The sequence below is a fragment of the Trichophyton verrucosum genome (genome assembly GCF_000151505.1).
Source record: "Trichophyton verrucosum HKI 0517 chromosome Unknown contig01170_1.f1.exp, whole genome shotgun sequence".
NCBI classification, from domain to species: Eukaryota; Fungi; Ascomycota; class Eurotiomycetes; order Onygenales; family Arthrodermataceae; genus Trichophyton; species Trichophyton verrucosum.
The window spans coordinates 40,944-56,183 of NW_003315153.1; the positions used below are offsets into that span (position 1 = coordinate 40,944).

A 15,240-nucleotide genomic window follows, 5' to 3' on the forward strand; every position below is an offset into this window, starting at 1 on the left:
TCTGGATCTTGAGTCTAGAGTCTCGTTTCATGCTGCTGCCCGTTGATCTTGAACTTTAGACCGTGGCCGTTCAAGGGTATCAAGCAGGATATCGATGCTACGGCGAGTACGCAGCCCATTGCCGTCGCCCAGCCAGGTGGAAGCCAACATCTCTGGGTATCATCATCGTCTTGTCCGCTCGCAGCAGCTGTTGGTGCTCTGCTGGTAGTTGACTATCATCGTTGCCCGCCGAAGCTGTGAGGTCGAGATAGAGCCCGGCGCTTAGTCACCCGCCCGTCTTCGTCTTCGTCTTCTTCTCCTCCGCGACCTCGACTTCAACCTCACAATTCAACAGCCGCAACAGCTGCGTCTCAACAAACTCCAGCAACCGACCTCCGACGGGAAGTATAATAGCCCTGCTATAGTAGTTCGTCTTCCGTGACTAAGCCTGCATCTGCCGGCTTTTCGCGTCGGCTGCGCGCTTGGCGACCAGGATTTTCCTGCTTCTGCCGCGAACCCATTACATCATAACGCGGATGGATGGAGCAGGGTCGGGGAGCCCTGGTAACACATCCCGCACACCCTGTTTGCCAGAATACGCTCGCTGCATTCTTTAAAAGGCGCCGTCTCGCCGTCCGTGCTGGGTATGTTCGTCGTGCTTTTCTTCCTTGCCACTTTTTCTTAAACCTGTGTTCTGACCTCCTCCCGTTGCCGGCGCAGATAGCCTAGGAATCAACCTAAAACCCCTGAACTCTCCTTGGTTACTCCTCTCTCCCATCGCTATTGGCTCACCCAGCAAATGAGTTGCGGGTGAACGAGCCGCCGATAACGCTATCTACGTGCTCTCTGTCTGGCTCCCTTTATCTTATCAGCGCATTCCGCCATTTTGAGTCAGAAAGTCAATCCGCCATGAGCAAAGGGGGGGATATCATCATGGCGGACGCCGTCGAGGATTACTGTTCTCCTTCTGTTCTCCCACCACAGTCAACAACATCGCCATCGACGAGCAGGAGACAACAGAGCAACATGAGCCTCTCCCAGACCTACTTTCTTGCCCAGGTGGCTCGCCACAAGCTGATGAACGCCGCTCGACAGCCTGATAGAAACCTCAGGGTCCTCACCGCACATGCAAACATGTTAGATGGCCTCATGGCAGACCTGGCTGAGGCAGAGAACGAGCAGGAAGACTGGTTCAATCAGGCTGTTAGCTATGCTAATGCTGGAAACGCTGTAACGACCTTCAACAACGACAACATTCGTGATACACACGGGAATCCTACCTCCGATTTCGACTTTGACAGTGAAGATGATGACGACGTTTATGACGATTTTGACGACGACGACGATGATGATTATGACGAGTGCGGATCAGACTGCAGCTGCAGCTCTGGATCTGGATCAGACAGCGGAGAGGACATCGTTTTCATGTTGGATGCCCACAACCGTGCTGTCCAGAGAAAGCGCTCTATTTCTACATTATACAACGAACTAAATTCTACCCTTTCCGATGCAGAACCAGAAGAAGAGACAGATTATAATCACTATACTAGAGACAACATCCAGCAGCCACCTGAACTTCTTCATGATCTGGACGAAGAACCAGACGATGACAGCCAGCCTTCGTCTCCAAGACGAAATAGCTTTGACTACTTCGCTGCATCTTCCCCCACTATAGAGGAAACTTTGACTAGCTCGGAGGTAGAAAAGGGGGCCGAAATCGCTCAGAGTGACGATAATGGTGAAGATGTACCACTTCTCGGATACTGTTTTTCTCGCTCTTCGGTGTTGCATGGTTAGGTGCTACGCTTCTTATTCTTGCTATTTTGTCCTACTCCTCGCTGGTTGGGGGCTGGCAGTTTTGGTTGGGAATATTTATGCGTTATGATATTATTAATCTTATGTGATACGATGCCATCTTCTGAAATGTCACTATATATATAGGTTATGATTAGATCTAGAGATGGACAAAATTATACCCTACTAATTACTGTTAAGGCATGGTCTACCTGACTCTCTACTTGAGTATAGCTGAAGGAAATATTATAGCAAATCTATTTTTTTTTTTTTTTAAATACATCCATGTTTCCCGCAGATTCAGTGAACTCCATTTACTCCATTTGTTCCTTTTGTGCTGGTACAGTTGGTGCCGTTGGTACCGTTGACTCCCACGTCCATGTTCAACTTGGCCAACGCCTCCATCGTGCGATTGCATTTAGCCAGCGGAAGAGATACTTCAATCTCCTGGTCTCGCAAGTCCTTTAGATACTCGCTCACCAATGGGTTTATTCCGCTCTCATTCGCCCTCGCAACCCATTCATCCAAGGTCACAGTCTCAAATGCAGCGCCACCGGCTTCCTTGCCCAAATACTCCCCCAACTGCTGTATAGGCACAACAATCTCGCCTCCCTCATGGATGAATTCCAGCTTGTATCTACCTGTGCAGGAAGGTGACGAAGCAGGTCCCAATTTCAGCACGCTTTCAATGATATCCGAGGCAACGTATTTGACATTGATCAGGTCCAGATATCCCGTCCAGTTTATGAAGCGAGGCACGATCTTCATCTTGCGGGAATATGTCAACAGGTTGTTAACTACGTCTATCTGAGACGTAGCAGTGCCAAGAATGTTAGTGGGCCGGTGAATGTAAATTGGTAGACCAAACTTCTCGTTCACATTTTCCAGGTATACCTCGCTCGCCCATTTCGATGCAGTGTATCCGTCCGATCCGTCGCTGGGCGGTGGGTATGCAGAGACAGAGACCTGGTCGAAGAAGTCGGCGCCACTGAGGTGGCCCACTCCCGCAGTCGAGACGAAATGATAGGGGATGAATCTCTTCATGGCCCACCTAGCAAGCTCCTTGGTAGACGCTACATTGGGGCCGTAGAGCGTTTGATACCCCTGAACGAAGGACACCAGGGCGCCACAATGAATAATTGCTCCACAGCGAGCAAGGATCGTTTCTTCATCTTCTTTTGAAAGACCAAGTCGGGGCAAGGAGAGATCACCAGTGTATGTCACAACTTTCTCGGAGTTGAGGTTACCATTTCTTGCGACGCCTGTTCCCTTTGCTCGGATGGCTACACAGTGAATCTTCGAGATCTCAGCACTTGCCTCGAGCTGTTTGAGGATCTCATTGCCTAAAAGGCCGGTACAGCCGGTGAGAACAACTTCGATCTTGTCGCCGCTGGATTGACGAGGCGAGAATCTGCTCAGGGGCATCTCAAGCTCTGGGCAGACAGCAACCTCTTTCTTCCAGTCAATCGGCTCATCCGCAACGTCTATTTTGACCTCTCCGGCTTTAGCGAGCTTCTCCAGAGGAGCGTTTTGGAAGAGATCTTGAAGCGAGATGAAAACACCTTCTGTCCTGGCGGCTGCAGCAACTTTCATCGCAGTAATTGAATCGCCTCCAAGCTGGAAGAAACTGTCTCCAGCACTTATATCGGCAGGGCTCATTTTTAATGCTTTGGCCCAGATTGCTTGAATTTTCCGTTCCATATCCGTTGACACTGGCCGTCTCTCTCTGACTGGGGAATATGCTTGAATATCTTCCCGCGATAACGCCTGCATCGCAGCCAGTAGGCCTTTTCTATCCGTCTTTCCAGATGCGGCAATGGGAAGCCTGGATAGGGGTATGAATGTAGTTGGCACCATGAAATTTGGAACAGACTGTCGGAGCTTCTCTTCTGCCAATTTTACATCAGCACGGAATTGGTCACTAGGACTCTCAAACAATGAGGGTTCCTCGCCCTTCACGATGCCATTTTGCTCGTGCCCTTGCCAGACGAATGCAACAAGACGTGGTTTATTACCGAGTTGACTGTGAATTACCACTTGAGCAACTACATCTCGGCTGGCACGGAAACAACGCCGAACATGAGACTCAACCTCGCCCAGTTCGATTCTCTGTCCATTAAGCTTGACCTGCAGGTCCTTTCTTCCGATATAGGTAAGGGTCCCGTCAGAGTTGTATTGGACAAGATCTCCAGTCTTATACATGCGATAACTTTCGCCCTCCCTAATAGTGGAGAGCCACCCCGGGGCCTCAATGAATGCTTCAGAGGCTGTAGCATTATTCAAATAACCACGACCAACAATTGGACCCTCAATAATCAACTCACCAACGGCCCCAATTGGAAGTAGTCTTGATTGGTCATGTCTATCCACGACCCAGCATCTGGCTGCACATGGACGTCCGATATTCGCTGGGCTTGCCTGATGCCCAGCATCCGGCTGAATGGTAGAAGTGACTGAACACTCAGCTGGACCGTAGGCATTGACTAAACGGACCTTCTTTGACCAACGAGCAATATCTTCGGATGCCATAGCCTCTCCACCAAGGATAACAATTTCAACGGTGGGCATATCCTCGGGCTGAAGAATCCGGGCAACCGAAGGTGTCAAATCTGCGTAGGTTACCTTGAACTCTCGGGCAGATTTCGCCAGGTCCCCCTTGCAATCTGCTTCTGAAGGCACGCATATGCAGCCACCAGCCACCAGGGTAGTCAAGTTATTCTCAATACAGACGTCAAAAGAATATGAGGAAAATTGCAGGACACGCGTCTTGCTTCCCAGGCCCAGTATCTCCCGGTTTGCATCTGCGCTACTGGCAAATCCAAGATGTTCGATAGTGATGCACTTGGGCTTTCCGGTAGAGCCGGAAGTGAACACAGAGTAAATCGCATTGCTGGGACTGATGGACGGGGGTCGCCAGGTGCTGATATCTGTAGTCCAGATAGGTTCTGCCTCTGCAATGGTAACAATTTGGTAGCTGAGCTGCTGGAGGCATGAGGCGTATTTTGCAGATGAAAGAATCAGGCTAGCACTGACTTGTTGACACATATCTGACATCCGTTGGACGGGCTGCGCAGAGGGATCGAGGAGAACAAACGCAGCACCGGCCCGTATCACTCCAAGCATGGCAACTGTTGTCCATTTTGATTTTTCAAAACAGAGAGGAATTATCATTTCCGTGCCCACTCCAAGTCTGTTTAGGTACGCCGCCAACTGTCCACTAAGTTCGTTCAGTTGGCCATATGTGAGGTCACCATCCCAGGCACAAACTGCCTGGGCATTGGGCTGCTGTTCACATTGTCTTTGGATAAGCTCATGTGTAAGTAAATCCTGCTTCTGTGGTGGCTTGCCATTCCACTCTTTCAGCATTCTCATATCCTCTGGGCCGACTAAACCGATTGTACCCATGGGTTTGTCTATGTTCTTCGATATTTCCTCGAAAAGGTGGACAAACTGACTGAGGATTCTCTCCATCGTTTCATGAGGCAGTACATTGGCATCAAAGATTGCCTGAATTTCAATGACATCCCTCCCCAGAGTACACTGGAGAGTCAAGGGGTAGGTATCAAAGGTTGATTGATCAGGTACAGCAACAGAATGGTTGAATATATCTAGTTTGCAGTCTTCCACAGACGGCTGAACCAGAAGCAGGCTGTTGAATCGGCACGCCGCAGCAGCATCCTCACCTAGAGCACTAATATTCTGCAGCCCAAACTGCTCAAATGGTATGGATTGTGCAAATTGATCTTGAATCTGCTGTAGGTTGCCTCTGACATTAACGCTTGACTGTAGCCGTACTCGTAGAGGAACTGTCGCAAGAGCAGGACCAGTCATCATTTCAATTCCCGACACTTGTGCATCTCGCCCAGTGACGGTTACGCCGAATACAACATCCTCACATGCCGTATACTGAGAGATGACCGCCACCCATGCTAGTCGTAGCTGAGAATTAAGAGTGAAACCGTTCCGATGGATGGATCCTAGACGAACTGACCGTTGAATGAAAGAGCTAGGGATAGAAGAGTAGTTCTCTGATGGCAGCGAAGGGAAGGCAGCGGATTTAATATCAGAGAATTGGGTCCGCCAGAAGTTGCCAGCGGCTTCATGACCATCAGAAATATGTTTGATGAGCGGTGAAAACGGTGTGAGTTTCAATTCTTCGCCGCGGTATGCTGCTTCAACAGCTCCCAGGAGCAAGGACTCCGACCACCCATCGTATAGAGCATGATGTAGTGTCAATGCCATGTATTGACGAGGAGTATCAACCTGTTCTTTGATCAAGGCGAGCCGAATCAAAGGCTCCATGAGCCTCATTGGCCGCTTTCGGTCCTGATCAAGATAGGAATTCAAGTTGCTTGATTGTTGCCAACAGAACTTTTCACGAACAACCACTTGCTGGGCCTTTCCAGAATCACCTTGATAAATGCGTGTTCGAAGGATAGGGTGGGCGTTGATAGTTTTATCCCATGCTTCTTGAAGTTGCTTTGTATCAACTGACTCTGGCAGCTGGAAAACATGCTGCATGGTATAAGCTCCAGGGATTTTAATACTGAGCGCCATCATACCCTCCTGTAGCGGAGTGCAGGGGTAAATATCTTCAATCTCCTCCCTTTCAACAGAACCCGTGTTGATAACCTGCTGGATAATGGATTCGCGGGCCTCATCACTTCCCAATAGCGAGAATGGTTCAATCGATCCAGCCTGGTCATTCGAATGACGCTGTAAAACAGACGCCAAATCTTCAAGTCGAGGGTTCTGAAAGATATCCGCAACGGTTACTCTGAGTTTTTCAGCCCTGGCAGCGCCGACTAGCTTCATAGCGCTGATAGAATCTCCTCCGAGATGGAAGAAGCTATCATCCATCCCTACACCGTCTTCTGGTTGGCTGAGCACCTGACATACAAGGCTCTGGAGCTTCCGTTGGATGGCATTCGACGGCATGCTTTTTGATAGGGTCTCATTACTGAGCATGAGGAGAGACTCGGCGGGCATTGCCTCAACCTCCTTTAGCAATAGTTTTCTATCACATTTGCCATTCTTGGTCAGGGGGATGCTTGCCAGCGGGAGGATCATTTCCGGGATCATGTAGCCTGGCAGCTCCTTTTGCAATCTTTTCTTTGCCTCTTGCACAAGCAGGCTAAATTCCTCCGAGGGATTATCCCATAACTTGTCCAGCGATAATGTCTCTGCATGCCCGCAGTACACAAAGCCGATCAAAATCCGCGTTTTCTTGACAGTAGAGAGAACAACGTCGACAATAACATCTTTAGCGCCTCGGAAAGCCCTGCGCAGGCGATGTTCAATTTCCCCAAGTTCAAGTCGCTGTCCTCGAAGCTTCACTTGCGTATCCTTCCGCCCTATATATCTAATTGTGCCATCGATAGCATATTGGACCAGATCGCCTGTTTTGTAAAACCGCGACCCTTGTCCCCATCGGAAATTGTACAACCAAGATGGATCCTCTATGAATGCCTCGGCGGTCTTTTCTGGGCGGTTGATATATTCACGGGCAATAAGCGGCCCCTCAATGATCAGTTCACCAACACCACCTATAGGAACTAATTTATTATGGTCATTTTGATCCACTATCCAAGAAGAGCCAGAGAAGACACGCCCAAGATTTCGAGGGTCTGTGGTTGCTGATACAGGATCTGTAATGGAACACATCACCGAGCACTCCGAGGGGCCATAGGCAAGCAGCAGTTGCAGTTTATCACACCAAAGATGCGTCTCGGCAGAGGTGATGGCTTCGCCTCCAACCACCATGGTCTTCAGGGAGGGGAAACGAGAAGGGTCTAGAGATCTAGCCAGTGCAGGCGTCATAAGAATCCAATTGGCACCGAGCCGTGCTACGGCTCCGGATATATCATTCCAACGGTCCCGCTCTGACGGTATACAAATACAGCCGCCAACAAGAAGGACAGAGAGTGTCTCGCACACTGAGGCATCGAAGGTATACGAAGCAAATTGAAACACTCTGCTTCCAGAGTCTAAATGAAGTGCAGCAGTATGCGCTTGGGCACTGGTTAGAAATGCTGCATGCTCGATAATAACACCTTTCGGTTCTCCAGTAGAGCCTGAGGTAAATATTGAGTACATAGCATTTTTGGGAGTCACAGGTGTCATCTTCAAAGAGGCTTCATCGATATCCCAGGTTGAGATATCTTCATGGGCAATAATAACCTTGTCAGTCAGCTGTTCGGCACCTGTGGAAAGGTGCGGCGAAGTAACAACTAAGGTAGCATTGGTATCATGGTATATTTTCTGGAGACGTTGCTTCGGGTATGATGGGTCAAGAAGAACAAAAGCACCTCCAGCTTTTAGAACTGCTAGAATTGCTACAGGGGCCCATTTACACTTCTCAAAGTATAACGGTACGATAGCCTCAGGCTTCACGCCGGCACCAATTAGTTTAGTAGCTAGCTTAGAGGATAGCTCGTCAAGCTCCCGGTATGTCAAGTTTCCATCCCATGAACAAATAGCCTGGGCTTCAGGCTGGCGAGTAGAACGTGTCTGTATGAGTTCATGTGTGCAACTATTCACCGTGGCCGCTTCATCAATGTTCCATTTTGCAACCTGCCATTTATGTGCTGCAGCAAAATAATCGAGTTGGCCCACGGTGGGTAGGGTTGAAGCGGCCACTATCTCCGAGACAATATGGCTTAAGGTTGTGGAAATGTTGTTTGCTTGCCATTGAGAAAGCCTTGATGTCCAGTATCCGAGGTATGCGTCGATATTCTTGCCGGCGCCGGAAATTTCGATATTGACACTGATATCATATTCGGTTGGATCGACCTCATACAGTTCATCCACCATGAAATCACTCTTTTCATCGCCTGCAGTCGATTTGTTTTGTATTGATAGAACAGTGTTGAAAAGAGTCTGGTTCGCCATATTTATTTCGTGCATGATATCCGCCAGCGAGGCATTCTGATGTGACAAGGAATTGAGAAAATCCACTTTATCAGATTGAATAATATCCGCAATTCTCCTTGTGGTCGACATGTCAAATCGGCAGGTAATAATGTTTGCACAAAGACCAACAATACCCTCAATGCCATCGATCGGGGCCTCTCGTCCGGAATTCACGTACCCGAAACAGACATCATCCATATGCGTAAAGCAACGTAAAACAAGAGCCCAGGATACTCTGAGCAAAGTTGATAGAGTGACGTCTTGTGCCCTGCACCAGTCTTGCAGTTTTGACAGGCAATCAAAGCTGATTTCAACTCTCTCTAGACTATTCGGCTCCTCTTCTGAGATCAAGGAGATTCCATCAGTAATAACTGGGAATAGGCAGGGCTCAGAGGTCCTCAAATAATTCATCCAATAGTTGCGAGTGTCTTGCTGTGACATGCTCTGAATATAGGTGACAAACTCGCTGTAACGTGGGCCTTGGGACGGTGGAAGTTTTCCGAGATATGCAAGCTTAAAATCTTCAAGCAAGGTCGAAATGGACATACCATCAATGATAGCGTGGTTAAAGCCAAGATCCGCAAGCACTCGGCCGTTCGAATTCGCACAGACTGTGAGAAGATGCAAAGGTTTTCCAAGTTCGCTGAAAGTTCTCCGCTCCCTGTGGAGTATCTCAACTGCATCATTATCAACGGCACATGGCAGTATATTAACCTGAGCTGGCATAGATTTTAATACCACTTGGTCATACATAGCGGTGGAAAGGCTGCTCTTGACGAAGATTGTCCTGAGAGAAGAATGTCGATCAGTAACTTGTTGCCATGCGTCCCGAATTCTATCCATATTTATTGACCCATTGGTCGAGATCAGTTCGATCATAGTTCGGGTCTGGTAATGCGAGTTGTTTCGAAGTTGGCTTAGCAATATACCCTCTTGCATGGGAAGGCAAGGGTATATTTCGTCTATGTCGGCTAATGATAACCCTGATTGAGGAAGGACTTCCGTAGTCAACTGTGTTAAGCTCTGATAAGTTAGGGGCAAGAGTGGAAAGTCGCTCAATGTTGGAGATTCCTCGTGTGCTATCAAGCCCTCTACCGCCTCACGCAGGGAGCAGGCACAATTTCGGATCCATTGTCCAATGGCATCTTGATGCTTCATTTCTCGACTATACATAAATTCGAACTGGAGACTTCCATGAATAATAACAGCCGTAATTTCGAACAGTCCGGGAAGTACAACGTTTGGTCCGTTATCACACGATGCCTCATACTTCCAGGGGACTTGCTGGAGCAGACCATCCTTGCGTTCCAACTGTTGGTAAAGCCCATGGAAATTGAAAACAACTTCGAAGGGTGTATATCCATTGAAAGCTTCTCTTCCCTCGTCATTTAGATATCTGGAAGCAAAATATGGCCAACCTCTACCTGGAACCTTTCGTCTCCCATCTTTGACACGACGGACTAAGTCAACAACATCTTTTCTATCATCCACTAAGACTTCAGTAGGCCAGATTGTTGTAAACCAGCCTACGGTTCTGGAGATATCAATCGAGCTATCCCATGGTTCTCGCCCATGACCTTCGTTAAAAATTAGAGGAGGTTCTCTGTCAGGAAAACATTTCATAAACGAATGCAGGAGAGAAGCATGAAGAATCTCTACCGGCTGGGTATCAAATGCTAGATTAGCATCCTTTAACAACTTGGACGTCAAGCCTTCATCGACTTTCAGATGTGCGTGAATCACATTGCCGTAAATATTTTTTCGGCCTTTCATGCCCCAGTAATCTGTTTCTATAGGTATTGGCCTGAAATGGAGGGCCTTTTGCGGCGGCAAATATTTCTGAGCATACTCAGATTGCAACCGATACCAGGCTTGGAACGGTATGGGAACGTCTTGTGAAATGGTCCCAGTTTCCAGGACCTCTTCCAGCTCAGCAAGGAGAATTCTCCAAGACACTAGATCGATGACCAAATGGTGGGCCACAAGAAATACATATTGGGTCTTGTCGTTTGCGATTTCAATGAAGTCCACTGAGAAAAGGGGGCCGGTTTGAGGATTCAATCTCGTTTGACTCTTGACCATAATAGCTGTCACTTCCTCCCTACGTGACAACTGATGACTTCTTAAACGGTATGAACCCGGTACATCCCGGGAAATGCTCTGCGTCCATTTGCCTTCCGAACACCGATGGAAACGGGCCCGAAGCATTGAATGTCGGGTGATTAGAAGCTCTAAGGCATTCGTTAATTCAACCTCTCCAACAGGGCGGGCAAATGCAAGGAAGAAACTTTGGTTGAAGTCGTTGTGTCCTTCAGGGCAGTCTTCGAAATACATGTCTTGAATTGGAGATAAACCAAATGGAACTCCGATGTGGTCCTCTTGTTGCTGACGTGAGAGGGTGGTGGTAGCCCCAAATGTAGCCCCTTTTGCAATCTTCATTATTGTCTTTAAACGGAAGATCTCACTGAGAGCTAGGACAACCCCTTGTTTACGGCACTGAGTGATGACCTGCATAGCAGTAATGGAATCCCCACCACTACGGAAAAAGTCATCATCAATGCTGAGCATTTCTGGAGCCAGGTTGAGGACTTCCGCAAAAACCGAATGAAGACATTTTTCCATATCGGTTGACGGCAGGACTCGTGACTTGTTGATATTCATAGAGTAAGAGTCCAGATTAACCCGAGGTAGAGCAGTAGCTAGAGATCGTAGGAGCTTTCTATCTGTTTTCCCAGTAGCCGAAAGGGGGACACGGGCCAGTGGGATGAATATAGTTGGAATCATATAGTTTGGGAGGCTATTGGCCATCTTTTCCCTGGCATTAGCACTGCGGTCACGGAAACAATCGTCCGGTTTGGCAAATATGGCCTCCTCTCTGGACTGACTGGCATTCTGCCCAATATGATCTTTCGGGCAATGGACGAAAGCAATGAGCATCGGGGTCCCACCTTCGTATTGAGGTTTAACCATTTCTGTCACAACGTCCCTTGCTTCACTAAAGCATTCGCGAGCATAATGCTCAACTTCAGCTAACTCAATACGCTGCCCACGTAACTTCACCTGGGTATCTTTTCGACCAATATACCGCATAGAGCCATCTGGCTGGTATTGTACTAGGTCACCGGTCTTATAAAGCGCCTGGTGGTCTTTTCGGAACCCCGGTAGCCATTCTGTGCTTTTGATGAAGACCTTTTGGGTATTTTCTGGGTTGCCTATGTAACCTCGCCCAACGTGGGACCCTTCGATCAGAAGCTCTCCAATGGCGCCTATCGGCATCAGACGGTTATGGTCTGATGGACTAACTACCCAGGAAGCTCCGGTGATGGCATGACCAATGTTTACCGGGTCAGCTGCAACAACAGTCTGGACAGTAGACTGAATAGAACATTCAGCTGGCCCATATACATTAAGGAGGCGTACTTCGCTATCCCATTTAGCAATGACATCTTGAGTCATGGCCTCCCCGCTTAGAACAATAGTCCTGACGGTATAAAGGTCCGCAGGTGAGAGAGATCTCAAGAAAGACGGGGTGAGATCCATCCAATTCGGCTTCAAACGGTCAATCAACTCTACCAGGCTATTGTTACGCTCGGCATCAGAAGGGATACAAAGCGTAGCACCAGATAGTAAACTGTACAAGATATCAGAAACGCTAACATCGAATGCATAAGATGCAAATTGCAAGACTCTGGATGTCCGATTTAAGTCCACAGTCTTAATATATGCAAGGGCGCTAGAAAGGAAAGAGCCATGTTCAATGACAATTCCCTTCGGATTTCCAGTGGAGCCGGAGGTAAAAATTGCATAGAGTGGATTTGTAGGCTGGGCCGAAGTCCGGTGGTAATCCAACGGGGTAGGTGTTCCAATTGTTTTTTCGCTGGCAATAAATATTGGGGTTTCCAAAGTGCTAGCGAGAACAGAATGCTGAGGAGAAGTAATGACCACGGTTGCTTTGACTTGACGACAGATATCTTCAAGACGTTTGAGTGGTAGAGAAGGATCTAGCAGTACAAATCCGGCACCAGCTTTGATCACGGCGAGTAGAGATACCACAGTCCATTTAGATTTTTCAAAGAGCAGCGGTATGAATGTTTCCGGTCCAATGCTTGGATGTGAAGCTACCAGTCGTACTGCTAAAGCAGACGAAAGCTCATCAAGCTCTCCGTATGATATGTTTCCGTCCCAGGATTGAATGGCGGTATAATTCGGATCTTGAGCGCAACGCAGACTAATCATATCATGGACGCATTTGTCAGAGCCTTCAATTGATATTTCGCCATTCCAGGTAGTCAGCGTCGTAATATCCCAGGCACTGCATAGGTCCAAATCTCCCAATTTTCCGGTAGGTTTGCGAAGCATCTCAGATACAACCTGCTCAAAAGTCCTCGACATATTGACTATGTGCTTCCCCCATGATTCATTGAGGTATATGTCTAGTTCCACTTGCTCCCTGAGCCCGTTGTTGACTATGTCAACGGTGATGGTATGCTGTCAAATTATATATATGTTAGATAATCGCCGTTATTATGTACATTGTGTACAGCATAAGACACTTACTGAGGTGGGAATTTTACATCCTCTTATATTAAAGACAGGGCTGCGATTAAATGGAAGCGCTGAAGTTGAAAGATTTTGTATCACAAAAGTATCAGCCATTAGTGTGTCGGGTGAAGTGCTATTGCTATCACGAGAGTCACAGTCTGACTGGTGTCTAAACTGTTCAACAGCTCGAAGTAGAGGCGTATCGTCGTCCAGCCCCACCTCATATTGTCCGTTACAGTATGACCCGTCGCAATGCCATACTATATTCCCAACTGTCACGGATTCCGAGGCAGTATAGTAACGAAGCGTGATCGCCCACCCTGCAAGGAGGATTTGGAGGGAGGTAATTCCAGATTTGGCACGGAAGTCCTCTAGATCCGAGGGCAGCTCAAAGCAAAATTGCGCAAGCTCTTCTTTAACTTGGACAATCGGGACTTTAGAAGTTGGGTGGTTTTCGAATTGATCGACAGGGAGGGGGAAACCCGCTTGTGTTGAGAGATAGGGTGGCATACTGTCTCCGCGAGTCGACCTGAGATGATTGTCCTATTCAAAACCAACGAATGTTTGTTGCTTGAGAGTGTTTGGCCGTTGGTAGTCAAAAGATTCAGACAATCATCAGCATTGCCATGCCTAAAAATGGAGGGGTGAGGCCGGGAACCCATTCATTTTGTAATCCGCAAACCTTCGAGATGGAAAAAGCCCAAATTTGAATCTCAGCTGGAAGCTCCTGAGCTTAGCTGGAGGGAGGAGTCCTTTGTGGGTCAATTGCAAGAAACGTTCCTAACATTAGGTGCATGGAGGAGCCATATTCCAGGAATACCCTTGGGGCGCATAAGTTACCACCGTGCGCCACACTCAAGACTTGGATGTGTAAGACGCACTGCAGGTAAAACAACGCTTCAGTAAAAACAACGAGCGGTAGAAAGGCAAGGACACACAAGATCGTAATAATAACAAGCCATTGGCTTCAACTCATCATTGCCATGTCCAAGGGATCGGCCCGTTTGATGGGCCTCTGCTTTGAGTAGGGTTGATATGGGTGTTTATTGGTTCTTAGCTGAGTAAGCTTCAACTAGTCAAGTCGATATTCGAGTCCACACCGCTGGCCAGGAGGGAATCTTTGAAAATTATTCATATGGTCGTTCGTATCCGATAGGCTGGAAAGGCGCAGGATGGAAGCAAAAGTTAGTTAGTTAGAGAGGAAAATAAAATCAATGAAAAATACTGAAAATCAACAAGACCCGGAAAACAAGAAACTATAAGCATTGCTCAGTTGAGCAAACAGAGAGGAGTCCAGCCTGATTATTCCTAGTTTAGTATAAAAAGTCGGGATTTTATATGAGGCCAACTAGTCAATTAGCCTGAAAGCTAACCAGTTGATTGCTTTGTTCACTCCAATGACCTGACTTGAGGATACAAGTAGACAGTACCTCGAAATTATGCGAAAATCGACGTGACTGTTGAGTTGCAGGGACTCCAAAGAAACATGCATTCGAGTCTGCATCAACCTTCTCACTTTCTCCACAGCATACGGAGTACTCCGTAAGTACTTATGTATTGGGGTTGACAGCTATGGCACGGATATACGGTCTTCGATGCATGACAGGAACACATCTCATTATTATGTAGCCCCTAGATGCTGCATGCCAATCGCTTCCACTGGAAGCAATTGACCCAGGTAACTAACGGATCCATGCCAGTTCCAGCATGTTCCCCCTCCTCAATTGACCTGTTCCACATAGTATTATTGACCTGCTTTTGCAGATGTGTCCGCCCGATCCGATAGATAAGTCAATGCGTCTTCCTTGGCCCGGCCCCATGACGGCCCATGCAGGCTTCTCGAGCGGGTGGCTTGGAATGACCTTTGATGGTACCAATCATTTGGCCTGTGAGATGTCGACAGCCCTCAAGCAAGGTTTGCTTCAGGATGAATCATGCAGCCCGGGCTTGTCATTATTCGCCAGGCCGGCTTCAATATCTCCGTCTGGACTTGACTTGCAAAAGAAACAAAAT

The 15,240-nt window shown here is 47.9% G+C and overlaps 2 protein-coding genes across 2 annotated transcripts; one reads left to right on the forward strand and one right to left on the reverse strand.

Annotated features, from left to right (window-relative positions):
* Positions 1-912: 912 nt before the first annotated feature.
* On the forward strand, positions 913-1,776 carry TRV_07836 (uncharacterized protein; the record flags this gene model as incomplete). Its single annotated transcript, XM_003018094.1, has 1 exon — positions 913-1,776. One exon carries the CDS (start codon positions 913-915, stop codon positions 1,774-1,776), a length of 864 nt encoding a protein of 287 aa, XP_003018140.1.
* Positions 1,777-2,073: 297 nt separating this feature from the next.
* On the reverse strand, positions 2,074-13,737 carry TRV_07837 (nonribosomal peptide synthase, putative; the record flags this gene model as incomplete). Its single annotated transcript, XM_003018095.1, has 2 exons — positions 2,074-13,173; positions 13,243-13,737. The coding sequence occupies 2 exons, from the start codon at positions 13,735-13,737 to the stop codon at positions 2,074-2,076; spliced, it is 11,595 nt and encodes a 3,864-aa protein (XP_003018141.1).
* Between the last annotated feature and the right edge of the window lie 1,503 nt (positions 13,738-15,240).